The sequence below is a fragment of the Mastacembelus armatus genome, chromosome 12 (genome assembly GCF_900324485.2).
Source record: "Mastacembelus armatus chromosome 12, fMasArm1.2, whole genome shotgun sequence".
NCBI classification, from domain to species: Eukaryota; Metazoa; Chordata; class Actinopteri; order Synbranchiformes; family Mastacembelidae; genus Mastacembelus; species Mastacembelus armatus.
Window position 1 is genome coordinate 15,799,774 of NC_046644.1, and position 18,326 is coordinate 15,818,099.

Consider the following 18,326-nt stretch of genomic DNA (forward strand, 5'->3'; position numbering starts at 1 on the left):
GTGAGGTTGTTTGTCTCTATGTGGCCCTGTGATGGACTGGTGACCTGTCCAGGGTGGACCCCTGCCTTTCACCCAAAGAGAGCTGGGATAGGCTCCAGCAGGTCCCTGAGACCCTGGTTAAGGAATAAGTGGGTATAGATAATGGATGGATGGGTGAATTTATTAGGGAAAACCCTGGGAGATTTAAATGGTTATGTTTATGGTTGGAGGTGGGGTTAGAGGTCATGGTTAGGTTATGGTAAGGTTAGCTTTAGGGGTTAGATTTAGCAGTAACCCTGGGGTTATCTTGATAGTGACAGTGCCCATAGATATAAACACAGATGCCTCATGAGCCACTGCTGTCCATCACAGTGATACATCTCCTTTATATCATAAAATACTTGTTTACATTGAAAATATGGCTTTTTCTTCCAAAACACCTTGCACTTTTTACACCTTCTGAAATATTTAAGATTGATTATTGGTAATTATTGAAAAAGTATCATATTTTGTTCTTATTGCACTGTAAAAATGGCTGCCTTTATTGAATTTTATATGTAGGTCTAATTTTGAAAATAAATAATGCATATAAAATACACAGTCATACAACAAACAAACATGTTAGTTCATCTTAGTTTCAATAGGAACATAGGTTAGTTAAGAGTTTCAGGTGTTAGGGTGGCACACCTTTTAAAAATAAGTCCTTTTATATTTGTAACCATGCATCAGTATCATACAGAGCCAGACCTGCAGCGCCCTCAGCAGGCGGACCGCTGTATTGCAGCCGAGCCCCTGGAAGAGACCAGTCGTCCCCATAGAGACGAGCTCCTACAGCCGCTGCTCCTCTCCCACAGGGGATGGCAGCCTCAAAATGAAGCAGACGGATTTTGGACAGCAATAATTTCATCGAAAACAGACTTCCGGATGGTTGCCAATCAGATTTTTATTATTGGATTAACGACCATCAGCCGCAGCTTTATCCTGAGAGGCCGGAGATTTGTTTTCGCTGGGCAGGGAGGAGTCCTCCGTTATTTCACCGTGAGCTGAAGCCAGGCCAGCATGTCGGCGTTTTAACAACACACCCCTCTCTAATGCGCCCTTAGAGGTGAGTCTTTGTCATATTTATTAACCAACGTTACGTTACATTTCTAGGGGGTGTGCACGGTTAAGATACCTAATCTAATAGGCAATTAAACGCTGTTTGCTTAATCTCGGGTCTTTTATTGGACAGCCTGTCCAGCATCGACTGGGCCTAACTAGAAAACAACTGTCATTAGCTGGAAATGATGCTAATGTTTTTATTTTCAGCAGATAATTCCCCTTTGAGTGGGCAGATTTATGTCTTAAAGTGCAGCCTTTCTCCCGCTCCAACCTAACACACCGTCAGCTGAGCATTAGCAGAAACATTGTGGACATAAATGGTGTTTGGGTGGGATTAAAAGTGCACACATGTGGTCATAGCACATGAATCCTGCTGACTGACAGCAGAGACCCCCGCAGCAGCAGCAGGTTAAACAAGGTGAGTCTATGTAGTGTTATATTATATGTATTATATCATGACCAGAGCAGGTGCTGTCAGTGAGCCAGGCCCCTGGTTGTTGTTCTTTACACCGATGATGTAATGCAGTGAGTGGGACTGGGACTGGGACTGGTTTGTGTGTGTCTCCATGCAGGATGGATGTGGAGGTGAGTGCTGGGAGGAGCAGCACCTGGAGGAGAGCAGTTGCAGCAGTAGATGATGCAGGAGGAGGAGGAGGAGGAGGAGGAGGAGGAATGGAGGTGCAGGTTGTACCGCTGGAACTCTACGACTCTGCAAGAGCCAAGATAGATGCAAATCTCCGCTGGCTGTTTGCGAAGGCCTATGGTATAGGTAAGGCAGCTTCTGTGATCACTTATTGGAGCAAACATCTACTATGCATGAACTGAACGGTGCCAGCAGCTGCATATGTTATAGCATACATTGTTTTTGTGGAATACAGTTATAGGAACACCTTTTTCTTTTCTAGTATGCTGTCTTGAAGAACAACAAAACAACACCCTTTATGAAACCTAACATATTAAACTATAACAACAGATTTAAAATATCATATATCCTTGTCGAAGAGCCTGAACTGTATATAAGAGTATTCATTAGTGGCCCATTATTTTCTTCTTAAATGTAAAGATTTGCTGGTTTTCTTTGTCTCACGTAATAGTAAATGGAATTGTTTGGGGTTTTGGACTGTTGGTTGGGAATTTTTAAAACAATTTTCTGACCGTTTATAGACCAAAACCCAGATCTTTACTTTTGAGGATCATTTAAGCCAGTAGATAACAACCCTCACAACAGCCACACTTTTTAAATATCTGCCATTAACCCAATGAAACTTTGCATCTGTTCTTCTCTCATAAAAGTTAATGTTTTATTTTATGTGGTGTATGCAGTGGTCTTTGTTTCAAAGTGATGTGGCCCACTGCTGCTGGAAACCCAGTCCAAACCTTCGTGTTTGTGAGCAAAGACTTCCTCTCTTCATCAGTCTTTTATATACAGGTCACTAGGCTTGTCAGCACTGACGAGGTCTGCTCAAACATTAAAAATGATTGCTCTACATTGCCAAGCTGTAAGCAAATGTCTGGAAATTATTCCTTGAATGGGTTTTTTGTGTTCCACTCTAGGGAGTGTGAGCAGGAGGTCAGCTGTCCTGCTTATATAGTCCTGTGAATCTCTGATTTTATTATCAGTATGACATTAAGGAAAGGAAAAGTCTTTTGTCATCACATCTGTTTTTATGAGCCGGTCTTGCCATAGTTGAAGTGTTTCCTTCTCTGCAGTGCTATCTCCTGTGTTGCAGAGGATGACTCAGGTTATTGACTCAAGGATGGAAACAAAACCAAGATCCAAGGCTTGTAATGTTCTTATAATGTGAGGTAAACAGCAGTGGAGCAGTGGAGGATGGCATAAAACGGAAAATGAAGCATGCTGATTAGATGTGAGATGTAACTTTCTCCAAAGCCAGTATTGTACATCTCCTAACAGCTGGACCATTTTTTAGCTTAATGTAAATGTTGGAACTAATGTGATTTCTGTCTTGTTGGTTGAAGCTTTACCTGTGTGTTACCCAACGCTGTGTTATTCCAGGGTAGAGATCAGATGCCCATAATAAACACCAAACCATCACCTTTACCCCCATTTAGCTCCCTGCTTCCCTTAATCTGATTGGCTCCTCCTGACGTCACTGTGCCACGAAGATTTAGCACTAACTCCACTATCTATACATTATCTCACTTCTTTTTTCACACAGAGTGGACAATGCAGATATTATATTATCTGACAGTCATTATATGTTTTGACACTCTGGGAGACAGTGCAAGCCAACACTGGGCGAGAGGCGGGGTACACCCTGGGCAGATTGCCAGTACTTGTTTTCTGTGATACAGTCCCTGGTCAGTGATAGTGTAGAGGTCAGGCATACCAAAACACTCTTATTAGGTTAGACTGCAAACCTACCAACAATGTGTGAGGAGGACTGTGTGATCTGAAAGTCTGCACAGTCAGTCACATGTATTAAGTGTTTAATTGGCTTGGACCTGAAGGCTTGTGTCTTTATTCAACAAAGCCTGTTTGTTTAGACACGTGACAGTTTTACTAATGTCCTTTAGAGGAACATCCACACATTTTCTGAATGTTACTACTAGAAACAAGGGCCTCCAGCTTTCCCTTGTGTTAATATAACATCAAGCTGTCTGTAAACTTAACAAATAAGGGTCTATTAATTTTGTGCATTACAGAATTGTGATCAAGATACAGTATGTATTGAACAGGATATTTCATAGAGCAGTGTAAGAGAGACATTGTTTTTATTGCAAACATTTCATTGATACTGCACTGCAGAGTCTTGTGACTTGTCAGCCAGCATATAGTCTATATACTGTACATACCACTATACAATATATACCAGTGAATTGTTTGACTCTATTAGATAGATGTAAACAAGGATATAAGGTGTATGAGAAATAACTGAATGCTGGTTCAATAATAAAGTATAAACTCTGTTAAACTAAAGAAGGTGACGCAGTGGTTCCATTTATCAGTGTTTGTGCATGGTCAGACTCTCCCTGCAGGGTGCATCAGCTCAGAGATTGTTTTCCCAACATGATGTCTTCTGGAGGATTCCCCATAACGCCTTGTTATTGGAGGGAATAGTTGTGTTTCTCCACTGCAGAGTCTCACAGCCCTGCCCTCACTGTCAGTCTGCTCTCTGCTGATCAATCTGACCTTGTGTCTGAATGAGTAGGAACACAGGCTTTCCCTGCACCCCCACCTTTTGATTTCTCACATGCACACTAGGGTGGGCTTTAACGCTTGGATCAGGTGGATAATAAATATCTAAAGAGTATTAGCAAGAAGGATTAGAGAGGAGCTCCTGCCTTCCCCCTCCACGTCTCATTACACACACACACACACACATACACAGAGGTCCTGATGTCAGGAACCATCAAATGATCCACTGAGCAGGCCTTTCTGAGGAGATGGGACAGCAACCCAGCCCCCACTTCCGGCTATGTTGCCATTGCCCATCACCATCTCCATGGCAACTAGGGAAGATGAGGGGGCATTCAGGGACAGCTGAGGCAGAGGAAGAGAGAGGATAAAGAGGGGTGTCTTTGGAAAAGGGCTAGAGGAGGGCTTCCAAGATTTGCCTTTGGTGAGAGAAACAAATGAAGCAGATCAAGACAGAAATGGAGGAAAATACAGAAGCAGAGTGAGACAGATGCTGTAGGCAGACTATGCCAAGCAAGCTGTCTACTGTGAAAGACACAGCTGAAGTCTTCACAGCATGTTCTAGTCCTAATCTGAACCTGCTGTGTGTCTGTGTGAGAGAGTGTGAGAGAGAGAGAGGTTATAAGTGTGTTTTCCAGTTAAGCAGGTTTTAGTTTGTCTGTTTGTCTCAGTCAGCATGATCGCTAATGTGAATCAAAATGTTAAGACAATGCTTTGAGGGTGGTTAAATAATAATGCGTGTGTCATCATTTACCCTCTTTTCTTATTTTCTTAAATTTTGTCCTCAGTTATTATCATCAAAGATGCAATTTCATTTATCATCTGGTCTGTAAACTTGTGATTTTGACAGTCACAGTTTTCCAACAGTGACAGATGATTTGAACTAAACTCTTCCTAAAGCACCTATTTAATAGGGTAACTAAGTGTGATGGTATACAGTACAGTTTTAATGGTATACTGGAAGCAAAAACCATCTCAGCACAATGTAAAGGATGTTTATACCAGTCTGGCTGCATGTGAGGCATTTATTGTATTATAGAATAATGAATAATAAAGGGTAAACACCAAACCTAGCTCTGTCCAAAGGTAAAAAAAAATCACCTGCAAAACATTACATGTAGCCCTGGAAGCTAAGTTTCATCAGTGCTCCAGGTGCTAATTCTGGATTAGCGTGTACATGTCAAATAAAAATAGCTGCCCCATGTTTGTGTCCATGAGCAGGAAAACACTGGGCTGGTTTCAGTAACACCATCAGCTTAAGTGTCACCTGTAAGTCCTGTTAGCTCTTTGGCTTAAAGCCTCTGTCCTACCAATCAGTTTCAGGGTTGCTACCTAGCACACTGTTTAACCGCTGACTTTGTCTTAGTGCTGTCTTCTTGTGCTGGTGTCTTCTTACACAGTCTAATACCTTGAAACCTGTGTTCTGGGCACTTCTGTGTTATGTAACATGGCGAGGCACTGGAGGACACGTGTCTGTACAAAATTAGTTTGAGCGTGGATACATTGTGTGATTTGTGACTCAGACTAACACTGGGTGTCTTATCAAGTCAACAGTAATTTAAAAATGCATATATCCATGTTGTCATTCCTATTTCCAGATCACATACCTGCAGACCTGCGAGACCCATTCTACACTGACCAGTATGAGCAGGAACACATCAAGCCCCGTATCATCCACCTGCTGCTGTCTGGAGATCTCTACTGCCGGGTGTGTGGGCTCATCCTGCATGCTGAGCAGGCTGCCTTGCTTCAAAACCACCAGTCTGTCATCCAAGCCCTGTCCAGGAAAGGCATCTATGTCCTGGAGACTGACAGCACACACGTCTCTGATCTGGACCTCAGCTCAGCTCCCATAAAAATGGTGGGTAACGTCGATCAGTCCAACATATCAACTTCAAAATAAAGAACAATGAGTAATACATCACTGTGGTGTTTACAGCTCATTCTGCTGTCTATAGAAGCCAAAAGCATATTCAACAAAAAATCATTAAAAACAAATATAGGATTTTTTCACTTTTATGTAAATTGGAATAAATTCTCTGCAGTAGTATAACCTAGTGACCTGGCAACCCACACTTACTGTCTGGTTACAAGCTAATCTAACTGCATTCCACAGCCAAATGTGAGCAAAGAATATTGAAATAACTAATGCACTAGGGGATGTGAATGTTTTGAGTGAGTTACTAAAAAATTCATAAAGCAAAATGAAGGTAGGTAGGTCTGCATCTTTCATCTGGTGTGAGTGCATTCTCCAGAGGTATTCCTCATACCTCACAGGTGTGAAAACACAAAGGCAATAACCTGGCTGAGGAGCAGTAGTTTAAGGTGCATTTATCAGAGATGCAAACTGCCACTATATATGATTTTTCTTCCCAGCTAAAAGCTGACCTCCTCTCACACTATTTAAGCAGTGGCTGATTTCCAATTTCAGATAAAACTACTTCCTTTTGTACAGCTGTGGCTGACCCCCTGTTGACATGTTTGCATGAAATAAATACAGCGCAAGTTATAAAATAACAGAGATTGCCTCATATGTAGGCTGGTAATGACTTTGCCATTATACCTCTGCATTTCACTTTAAAAGGTCTGCCATGTTTCCATGGCAACTCACTGATGGAGCATCTCTTATATCATGCTTTTAAAATCAGGTTTGTTTCCACAATAGGAAAGCACAAAATTAATAAGATAGTATAATATTTTATGCAATATTTTTTTTTTTGATATTATGAACGCACTCATGATGGTAATTCAGATTTCCAGCGTAGGTTGGTTGGAGGAAGGGTTCAACATATGGGACTAGAAATGTAATTTTAATCCAGTGCCTGAGAAATCCAAAATTATGTTTCTGTTGTTATGTTTAAAGACAACTCAAAGTCCACGTTCTTTCAGAGCTCCCACATCCTTCTCATTGATGCCCTGATGATGGCCTATACACTGGAGATGATTAGCATAGAGAAGGTTGTATCCAGTGTTAAGCGCTTTTCAAACTTCAGTGCCTCCAAGGTGCTGCCTTTTGACCTGGAAGATGCGATGATCTTTTGGATCAACAAGGTAAGAACCAAGCATTGATCTTGATGTTAGAATTTCTAAATCTTTTCTTTTTTATTGACTTATAATGTCTTTGTGATTTCAGGTGAACACAAAATTGAGGGAGATCACAGAAAAAGAGCTGAAAATGAACCAACATCTGCTGGAGTCACCCAGTCACCAGAAGGTAACACCCTGTGTCTGTTTTATTCCCTTAGCGAGCACTCTCTTTGTCTCACCGCTACAGAAAAAAAGCTATGCCTTTCTTTTGTGATGTTGTCTTTGTCTACTATCCTTCTGAGAATTTACATGCATGCCTCTTGTCAGCTGTGTGGGTTTGTTATCAGATCTTGCATGCAACATGATCTGATAACCCTCTTACATCATCTTCTAATCATAACTTCAGACATGAAGCATCTTTTTAGGGTTCAAGTGTTGCCACCTATTTTATTCTATGTCTTAATCTGATTTTGGTTATTGTAATCCTCAAGGTTTTGTATCTAAAGTTGCCATTATTTGGGAGCAGTGTGGGCTGTAAATGAAAGATAATATTGCCATGTAATGTTATATTTAACTTATGCTTGTTTACATTTTGTGAAATTGGCACCATTTGTTATTAGTAGCTCTGCTGTGTACACGTGGATGTACAAGCAACTATTACTGGATTAATTTGATACTGAAGAAAAAGAGATGATTCTCTATATTAGATCTTATACAGCAGCTTATTGATAGTTATATTCTCAAGATCTGAAAGTCATGCTGAATCTAAAATTATGCGCCTCATGTCTCCATCTTACTATGTGAATCGGCTATAACTCAGAAATCCAAAAGACTGTGAGGCATCCCAGGTTGAAAATCTCTGTTGGCTGAACTTGGTTAGAACAGCCACATTCTTCTGCAGTCATGTAACAATGAGTATTGGGGCTACACTAATCTGCAATAATGTGATAATAATGTAATTGTAATAATGTAATTGTACTCATAGGAGTTATGATGAAAATAGGCCTGTTGTTGTTTTCCTCGCTTGCTTATTCTCTTTACACGTAGGCATTTCTTGTCACTGTATCTGACCCTTGACCTGTGTCCTGCTTTTCCTGTTTGTTTTTCCCTTTCTCCCTCTTGAATACTAGTCTCCCTCCAAATGGTACTGGAAGCTTGTACCTGTAAGTGCAGCTTCTAGCGATCTCCTGTATGACCGTATGCCAGTATGTGTGTTTGAGATGTGTGTGTGTGTCACTGTCAACTCTGACAGCACATAGAGGAGCCAATCAAAAATCATTCTAAGTGAGATAGGACAGCCATAAAGCCAGACATGTTTGCAGTGAAGATGACACTGCCCTGTGGTGGCAGGAGAAGAAACAGCAAGCTCCCAACGCTTCCCTGCTCATTTGCCCTTTCTTTGCATGAAACCTTTTAGCAATTTCTTCAGTTTTCAGCTGAGCTTTTGCATCCATCACATCCCCTCCCTCAAAACATCCACCTCCCCTGTACCATTCACACTTTCTCTTCTCTTTTGAATCTTGCAGACTAAATGAACTACCAGGCACTACTAACTTTCTGTCAACATAGAGCAACCTGTCTGAGCTCAATATATGAAACGCTCAAGTCCACTCATCCAGTCATGACTCTCTTCATTACATTAACTTCCTCCCAATCATTTCTCTCTTCCCTCATCAGCCTGATATATTGCATGCCTTGGCCCATTGCATTTTGGAACCTGTGGAGTTTTCTCGTGTGGTAATGACCTTTTGTTTTTTTATTTGACCATTTGTCATTTTTCAGTTTTCCTAATCATTTATCACATGCACCAGCTACATAAACTCACCTCAGTCAGATTTCAATTATAAATGATTAAATTCTTGCTACACAAAGAGTTAATGTGCGTACCACAAGAAAGGTCTGTGCCAACAAACTTTGGAAAGCTCTGTCTGACCTGATTTGATATTTATAATTAAATACTTAAACTAGATGTTGGTTGCAGATAGTTACTATATATATTAAAGAGAACTAGAGAATAATAAATTATATGGAAAGTGATATTCCATAAAAATTAGTCTGAAAGTATTGTATTTGAGTGGGAGAAGTGAGCATGTGACTCTGTTCTGGTTAAATAAATTTGTGTATTTTTGCAAATGTGAGCCCTCTGTTACTGTGCAGGTGCGTTACCGCAGAGATCACCTGTCAGGTCGGGCATTTCAGCACTTCCCTCTGTTGGATGACCTGCTGAAGGACATCTGTGATGGCATGGCTCTGCTGACTGTGATCCATTTCTATTGCCCAGAGCTCATTAGACTGGAAGGTACAGTAACAACAGGCTGCTAAATCCACTGAAGATGGACACCAACACCCAATCACTCATTCCATTAATTAAATCATGAATTAATACTGTACATTATACCTCCTTTATATGTCTTCTTTCAGATATGTAAAAGTAAAGTGTATTTTCAAAATATATTATGTAAATGACAGCATAACCAGTGCTGACAGTTGTCCTGTTCTGTGCAGATATCTGTCTGAAAGAGGTTCCCTCCATAGCAGACAGTGTCTACAACATCCAGCTGCTGAAAGAGTTTTCTAATGAGTACCTGAACAAATGCTTTTATCTGAAGCCTGAGGACATGCTGTATTCACCCCCAGTACTGAAGGTGAGACCCCAAACACTTACTGTAAACAAAACAGACCCCAGTGACACTGGCATGTTTTCTAAGTGAACTTCATCATTGTGTCTTGCAGAATAATGTGATGGTTTTCATCGCTGAACTTTTCTGGTGGTTTGAGAGTGTGAAGCCAGACTTCGTGCAGCCCAGGGACCTTCAGGAAATCAGAGATGGTAACACACACTCTCTACTTTGATATGGTTTTATCATTTATGCTAGTTCTTTGCTAATGGTTCATATTGTCTTCTGCCATTTTTGTAGTGAGACTACTGCTGCAGCCTAAGGCTTCACGAACCCACGTACCCATCTCCAACGTCACCAAACGTAGTTTCCTGACATCATCAAACTCTGCTGATGTCTTGACCACACCCCCGAGCCCTGACCTCAGGTATTATACAGCACCACACAGTTTCACTGTCAAGATTTACTGATTAATGTACTGTAACCTTTTGGATAGATCAGAGTAATGTTTTTCAGAAAAGCGTTGTCTATGTAGTAACATTTCAACAGCTAAAAGTGAACATTTTAACACTAACCCAGTACTCTCTGGCTTTCTATTACAGCACTAAACCAAACTCATTAAGTCCATCTCAGTCCTTACTACCTCTGAGACAGAAGCAACACAGGGTGGTTGAAGAGAGCAGTTCAGGTACTATAAAAACATTTACTCAGCCTGCGGTTCAGAGTTTGCTGCCTAAAGACACTTACTCAATTATTTATTTAAGCAGAGAAAAGGGAAAAGGAAGATAGAGAGCAGGAAAAATGTTCTTCAATGTGATCTACCTCTCCTTGTGTTCTTATACCTTTCTGTATATAAATATCCACTTATAAAAAATATATTCTACCTAGAGTTCATTCCCAAGTGAAAATTATTAAAATTAATTTTGTATAGTTGAGAAGTTCCTTTTGTAATATTGATCGTATTCCTTTGTACAGAGCTAAGAAATAGATCCGGCTCTGTGATTCGTGCAGATGGGCAGCACCAGGGTTTGATACTGGGCAGACCAGAGAGGAGGCCGAGGTGAGTAATGCGATTACAGCTTGACTGACTGGCAAAGGCTTGTTCATGCAAGTCTTTCCAGATAGATTCATAAAACTTAACTTCACAAGCTTCTTCTAAATGACTTGACTTTAGACTATTACTTGTGTATAAGCAGCTGCACATGTGTAAGATTTGATTTTTAGTATCATCTAAGTATAAGTGTAGTATCTATCCATGTGACTGGACTACATGAGGCCCAGTTTCTTGCATGAGTGCATGATTCATTATACTTGGCTAGCACTTGGCTAGCTCACTTAAACCATATTTCCTCCTCTGTCCCTGTGTAGGCCTTTATCTCAGCCGGTGCCCTATGCCCTGCATTTTCCCCTGGAGGATGATCCAGACAGTGTCAGCCTTGCTCGCTCTATTAGCAAAGACAGCTTGGCTTCCAACATCATTACCCCCAAGCACATTTTGGTGTCAGGTCCTCAAATGCACAGACTCAGTGGGCAAAGCCTGCTCAGTCACATGTGTATAGAAGATGAAGATGAAGAAACAGAGGAGGAGCTGGTTGCTGTTATGCACCCTTCTGCATTTTCTCGACATCGACTTGGGAGTGAAATGGAGCAGGATGAACTGGAAATCCAGAGTGCAACCTCCACATCAAGGGTTTCTAATATTCGCTCTCCCCACTTTGACATGGGCCCTGCTCCTCTGGACCACCAGGCCGACAGCTACTATCTGGAGCCTTTGATGCCTGCTGTCCCTAAGCCAGCCAAAGAGAAGAGCATTAGCCTGAATAAGGAGGAGGAGAGTGGTGAGAGTTGCAGACGACCACTAGTAGCTGCTAGGAAAGCAGCTGCTAATGTACCAGGTACCTCACACAGGAAAGCCCCTGTGACTGAGTCAAATAGAAGTACATTTACACCCATACCAATTGCAGAATCTGCCCCTAACTCTCTCCACCAACCCACAGAGGGGTCAGAAGTCTCCCCTCAGGTCGAGAAGAAACCGTCCCAAGGCTTTTTCCTTCATTTGTCAGGGGAGCCAGACAGCCACAGTCCTTTCTCCACTGCACTGGAGTTAGGCCACGACTCTGACTCTGACATTGCGGACCTTGAGGAAGATGATGAGGAGGATGATCAGGTGGAACTGATCAGAGAAGAGGTTAAGAGAGGAAGGGGGAAATGCTTGGAGGAGGGAGAGGTGTGTGAATTTGGAGAGGGTGAGTCGGCCAAGCTTAGAGAAGACCTGAAGGTGAGTGAGCGAGATGATAAGGAAGATCACAGTGGATGCTCAAGCCCTTGCCTCAGCACAATGTCCTGGGCGAGCAGCTGCAGCGCTACAGGTAGCGCCAGCATCAAGATGACCAGCTTTGCAGAGAGAAAGCTCCTTAAACTTGGCCTCCGTGATGGAATCTCAAGTACCAGCAGTTCCCAGAAGACAACACCAGATGGCTCTGAAATCACCCCCTGCCCTCCCTGGCAACTGAGGAGTGATAACTCTGGGTATCTAGGGAAGGAGCCTAGTTCAATGTTGGGGAAGAATTTGATGGCGAGTCCTCCAGTGGTGCCTTCGGAGCTGCTACAACTTCACATGCAGCTAGAAGAGCAAAGACGTGCTATTGAGTATCAGAAGAAGAAGGTGGAGACCTTATCAGCACGGCAGCGGCTAAAGCTAGGCAAAGCTGCATTCTTAAGCATTGTCAAGAAGGGTGGAGGGAAGAGTGACACACTTCCTTTACCCCTGAAACACTCCCGGGAAGGCTTGGAACCAACAGATTCTGACTGGAGTAAAGCAAAGGGCCAGTTCAGGGATGACTCCTGTCTTGATGCTTTGAAAGTGCAGGCGAAGGCAGGTCAACTAGAGGGAGTACAGCTAAACAGAGACAATAAACTCAACGCCCTGGCCCAGGATAATGGGGCAGAACCTGACTTGAATGAGTGTTCCCGCTCCATAGATATACTCAACGAAGCCATCTGTTCCATTCAGCAGCAGATGATGCATCTCTCTTTACAGCAAGACCTGCTAATGAAGCAGACAGTGGTCTCATCTCCAGACTCCATAGAATCAGGCCCTGGCACAAGCACCAGCACGGCACAAACAACATCCTCTACCTCAGACTCCAAATCTTATGCAGTTCACTTTGTGGATATCAGTGGCAGCAGTTCTGCCCCTGCTCGCCGTCCTCCCAAGCTTAGCTCCAGCCAACGCAGCAAAGCCTCAGACAAAAAACAAAAGAAAGAGAATGGCACACTAAAGTCCAATAGTCAATCCCTGGAGAGCACATCTTCTGCTACAGACGATACCACTGACCAGGACACAGCAGATACTGTTGAAAGCTCCAGGTCAGAGAGAGGTGTTCATAGAAGCATCACCTTTAAAGTCCATGATGGCACTGGAGAAGGACCTGGGCGCTTGTCAGACAAACCACAATCACAGGACCCACCAGTCATCTCCAGCACACCCATAGCTCCCTCACAGGAAACAGAACAGGAGGAGAACAGAGCTGACAACTCAGGAAAAGAGGCTTTTGCTGGAGATGAGAGTATCAGGATCAAAGGTCAACTGATTGAGGTTGACCTGTCAGAGCTTAAGGATCCACTGGAGGATGGCAGTGCAGATGTAACAGCGGGCACAGCAGAGGCCGAGCAGAAGAACGTGCTAGGATTCTTCTTTAAGGTGAAATTCAGGTTCTCTGAATTTTCCCGTGTGATTCTGTGCATAACTTGCAATTTGTTGTTTCAAGAGCACTGTCTGAGAATCATGATCTTAACTGAATGATGATCACTCATTTATCTTACAGGATGATGAGAAGGCAGAGGATGAAATGGCAAAACGTCGCGCAGCCTTCCTCCTCAAACAGCAGCGCAAAGCTGAAGAATCCAGACTACGCAAACAACAACAAGAAGCCGAGAGTGAGCTCAAACGTGATGAGGCCAGGTACATTTTCACACAGGTTCACCCACTATAATGATAAGAAAGAAAAGGTGTGTATGTACAAAAATATATTGTCAAGCAGTGAGATTCTGCACTCTGTTCCTTTCTTTAAGACGAAAGGCAGAAGAGGAGCGGGTTCGTAAGGAAGAAGAGAAGGCACGACGAGAGCTAATTAAGCAGGAATACCTGCGGAGGAAGCAGCAAGCACTGATGGAAGAGCACGGTCTGGTCAAGCCTCGCCCACGGACTAAATCCCGCAGGAACAGGCATAAATCACTGCATCGTGATGAGTCCAACAGCCTCTCCAAAGGCTCCACCACACGTAAGAATACATTTGGTTCTTTGGCAGCATATATTTTTGTCTAGTGCTCTAGTTGGTTTTCAAATTTCCTGTTTAAAATAGCTCATCTGTTTTATCATTTGAGAGGCTGTTGTGCATGAGTATTTTAGTTTAGGTGACTTGTGTACATTCATTTTCATTCTTGGGACTGTGTACATGTGTGTTGTGCAGGTAATTCTCTGAAAGTGTCCATGTTGATCAAAGCCCAGGGCTCAGCAGCAGACTGCAGGGGAGGTGAACATCTAACATGCTCTGCATGATGTGATATGAAATATACTCTTCCCATAAAAATAGTTACCAAACCCTCAGGCAGGCAGCTGTGCATTTCATTGGAATATTAATCAATCTGTCTTTTGAGACCAGCTGCTTATCATGTGTCATTTTGTTCCATTGTCTTTGATGCACTTTGTAGCTTTATGTCCTTCATTCTAATCACAGGGCTGAGCTCAGTTAAAACCCATAATTTAGGTTTATGCTTGTGTGGAATTGGCTGTTTACTTTCGTAAAGTAACTGGGACCTAACGCTGTTGTAAATTTCAGCTGATCTGAGCTGCAGTCACCGAGGATCAACACTCTCTTTGGCAACGGAGCCAGACAGTGTGATCTCTGGAGGGGCAGATTCACAGAGGTGAGAACTCCCATGTTGTGTAATCTGTTCTCATTTTGTGTATCCATGTGCCTTTATTCACTTGATTGACTTGTAAGTGTGTCTCCCAGGGCGGGATCAGTATGCTCTATGGAGTCGTTTCCTATGCTGAGCAGGGGATCTAGCAGAAACATGGAGAGGGACTGGGAGAGCGGCTCCATAGCCTCTTCCATCACTTCAACAGAGTACAGTGGTGAGCAGAAACATAGAGCAGGACTACATATGTATCTGAAAAGGTTTATTGTCACCATTATTATTTGTGCAAAAAATCTCCAGGTAATAGTTCAACAAATTGAGAAATACACATTTACAGATTTATAGCACTTGATTATCTGTATGGTCACTATGAAGCAATAGACAGCAGCTGACTAGCTTAGTGCTTAGTGCCAAGCCAATGATTTCAGAGTATTCTTCCCAAAACGTTCTTAGAGATGTCATTTATATATTTGTTACCAATCTATTTGTTACATTTTGTTTGTAAAAGGTCCTAAACTCTTCAAAGAGCCGAGCTCCAAGTCCAACAAACCAATCATCATCAATGCCATCGCTCACTGCTGCCTGGCTGGAAAGGTTAACGAGGCCCAGAAGAATGTCATTCTTGAGGTCAGCGCAATCACTTGAAATTAATTTGTTTAGCTCTGCCTGTTCCTGAATACTGTGTCTGTCATAGTGAAATTGGATTGTTTTTGTAACATATCATATATCTTTAACATTATATTGCAAACTTATACTGTGCCTGTTTAACAGGAGCTGGAAAAGTGCGATTCCAATCACCTGATCATCCTCTTCCGCGACGGTGGGTGCCAGTTCCGTGCCATTTACTCTTACTCACCAGACACCGAGGAGATCACCAAGTTCACAGGCACAGGCCCACGCACTATCAGCCGGAAGATGATTGACAAGCTTTACAAATACAGCTCTGACCGCAAGCAGTTCACTGTCATCCCAGCCAAGACTGTGTCGGTCAGCGTGGACGCCCTGACCATCCACAATCACCTCTGGCAGGTCAAGAGACCAGGCAGTGCACGGAGGAAGTGAGAAAGGCGAGGAGGAAAGAAAACCGGACACTTACAGTTTGTGTTCTACTAAATTTGGGCAGGACCCAATAATTCTGGAGATAATTGATATGTCACATGTGATCATGTGACATATCATTAAAGAGGGAGAGGAAGATGTCTGTCTGTGGCAGTGCAAGAATATGAAACACCCTCCAAGTGAATGTGCTCAGTTTTTTCTTTTGGTCGTGTTAACATTTTTTCTGCATGTCACAAGTTTATTTCTTAATTTGTTGGTACATCCTTCTTTTATTACACAATACTGATGAAGGATTCTTATGTAGCAGTGAAGAAGAAATAACCCTGGAGTCTAACACTAATGAACCTACTTATAGTAGCACACATACTACTAAGTGCAACTACAGACAGGCAGTGGTAAACAATCACTTGACAGCGTCTTTTGCTATTTCAGCTTGGCAAAAAAAAAAAACCCTATTGCTGTGATTAACCCAGGCTCCACATTCAGAGCCCCTGTTCATTCACCAGTAGCTACTACTGGTCAGTGCTTTTATGAGGTTTCAACAAGCGTTTTTATGGAATGGATGTTAGTGAGTGACAGTGTCCAGTCTTGTTTTCTATTTAGTGTGCTTGGGGAAATGTATGAGTATTTGTCTTAGGGAAGGGAGGAGCTGAATGCACCACTTGTGCATCCAGCTCTGAATGTGTTTACTCTCTTGATTATGCTTTAAACCTTCTGTCATGCAACAGAACAACAGAGCAAAACAACAAACCAGTTTTCTTTTAGTTCGGGGCTGTGAGCTGCTGTTACGGTGGAAGAGAAATAATGTATTTACAGGAGGGGAAACTGTACTAGTATTTACTCCAAACAGGAAGAGCTCTGGAGACTTTATGTATTAAACCACATCAGTAGTGCATTATACTGAATTAACTTCATACTTATATTTCACTACCCATATGAGCCATCTGAGATCCTTGACCGGCTCATATGGCTGAACCAAAATGAACTGAGCTATGCCACTGAGCTGTTTGCTGCTTATTAAGTGAGTGGGGGTTTTTAATGTAGCTTCTGGCACTGGAGACTAGTAATTTCCCTGTAATGACTGATTATCAGCAGCTTGCACAATGTGGGGAGAAACTGCACAATACTTGATATTTATTTGCTGCATTTTGTACATTTTTGAGTAGTATTTTTTGTACATTATGTACATTAAGTTATGTTTACTAAAAAGCAGGCACTATTTAGAGGTTTATTATGTTACAGGAGGTTTTCAGAGATGCATCTTATTTATTTGTGTTATACTGTGCATTTATTTATTTTGAAGAGTTATAATAAAATGCGACTAGTTACGTTTTCTTGCTAAAGCTGTAGTGGTCTGGGTGCATTTTTGTGTGTGTTCAGTACCCCACACAACCCCTGTTCTTCCTCTGACCGCCTGCCTCTCCGTTTTTGTTGTTTTCTGCTGCTCTCCATTTTCTTTACACAACTCAAACCAGTCTCGGTATGTTTTCATTATATAGCACTTTATTGTGCAAATGAAAATAAAATGAGACTCAAGTACAAATATTTTAACATTTAAATATCTATGAAGTCAAGGAGTTGCAGTCAAACATTCTTGTGTACAAGGATGTAGCATTTTAGAAATACATACCTCAACCAAACAACCACAGATAAATTCATTTGCACGTTCTTTAACTGAGCAGTGCTATAAGTGACAGTTTCAAATTACTAATATAGTACAAATTAATGGCACAACACTGAAGATATGGCATTACCTGTTTAAAGGGTTGAACTAAGCTCTTGTAGTGCAAAAACCTCATCCAACCTAACAAATGTACTGCAGTGAACATTTAAGTAACCACCACTGATTGTACATAAGTTACTACCTAATACCTCTACACCACTACTACTACTTATAGAGTTCAGCTACAAAATATAAGCTTTAAAAGCTTTTAATAAAAGTTTTAAATGCACATAGTTTATTTAAGTCACATAGTGTTGGAGGTTATGTTTGAGTTTAATGTTGATGTTACTTGGTGGTAAATTTTTACTGTATGTTTAGGGTCCAGGAAAAGTCATTTCTGGTTCTTTTAAAAAGTGAAGTAAAGATGGCTAAATCCTGGGCCATCGATCGCAAAGAACAAACAAAATGTACAATTCCCTCTGAAACTGAGGAGGCTTCATAGACAGTAAAGATTGTACACATTGTCCTGTGATCTCAATTATTTCGTTTGGTGAATCAGATTAAGTCATATAAGGGCAGTACTGTGGGTGTGATGGGCCTGATGGACAAACCTTCAGTTAGTCATATTTCTTTAAGAAGCATGTCCCTGCCTGTTTATCTGAGAGAGTTTTCACTGAAATGAATAAACTGTTCTTACATACAGTGTCAATGGAAAGAGGATCAAAATGTCACAGATGACGTCAAATGTCATCTGCCAAACATAGGCACTCGTATAATACAGTGGTAGACTGTAGAG

General features: G+C 41.8%; 1 protein-coding gene across 1 annotated transcript; it reads left to right on the forward strand.

Moving 5' to 3' along the window:
• Nucleotides 1-948: 948 nt before the first annotated feature.
• Nucleotides 949-15,983, forward strand: camsap1a (calmodulin regulated spectrin-associated protein 1a). The gene is made up of 18 exons (XM_026297403.1): nt 949-1,084; nt 1,653-1,849; nt 5,839-6,101; nt 7,130-7,291; nt 7,374-7,454; nt 9,425-9,566; nt 9,773-9,912; nt 10,001-10,097; nt 10,186-10,312; nt 10,488-10,573; nt 10,861-10,945; nt 11,254-13,588; nt 13,713-13,849; nt 13,960-14,168; nt 14,727-14,814; nt 14,904-15,025; nt 15,317-15,435; nt 15,580-15,983. Exons 2-18 carry the CDS (start codon nt 1,654-1,656, stop codon nt 15,868-15,870), a joined length of 4,680 nt encoding a protein of 1,559 aa, XP_026153188.1. The 5' UTR covers nt 949-1,084; nt 1,653; the 3' UTR covers nt 15,871-15,983.
• The last annotated feature ends 2,343 nt before the right edge of the window (nt 15,984-18,326 follow it).

Coding starts and splice junctions, on each gene's coding strand:
- camsap1a (XM_026297403.1), top strand. CDS start 1,654: ATGGATGTGGAGGTGAGTGCTGGGAGGAGCAGCACCTGGAGGAGAGCA. Junction 15,026..15,316: donor CACTTCAACAGAGTACAGTG/GTGAGCAGAAAC, acceptor TGTTTGTAAAAG/GTCCTAAACTCTTCAAAGAG. Junction 15,436..15,579: donor AGAAGAATGTCATTCTTGAG/GTCAGCGCAATC, acceptor CCTGTTTAACAG/GAGCTGGAAAAGTGCGATTC.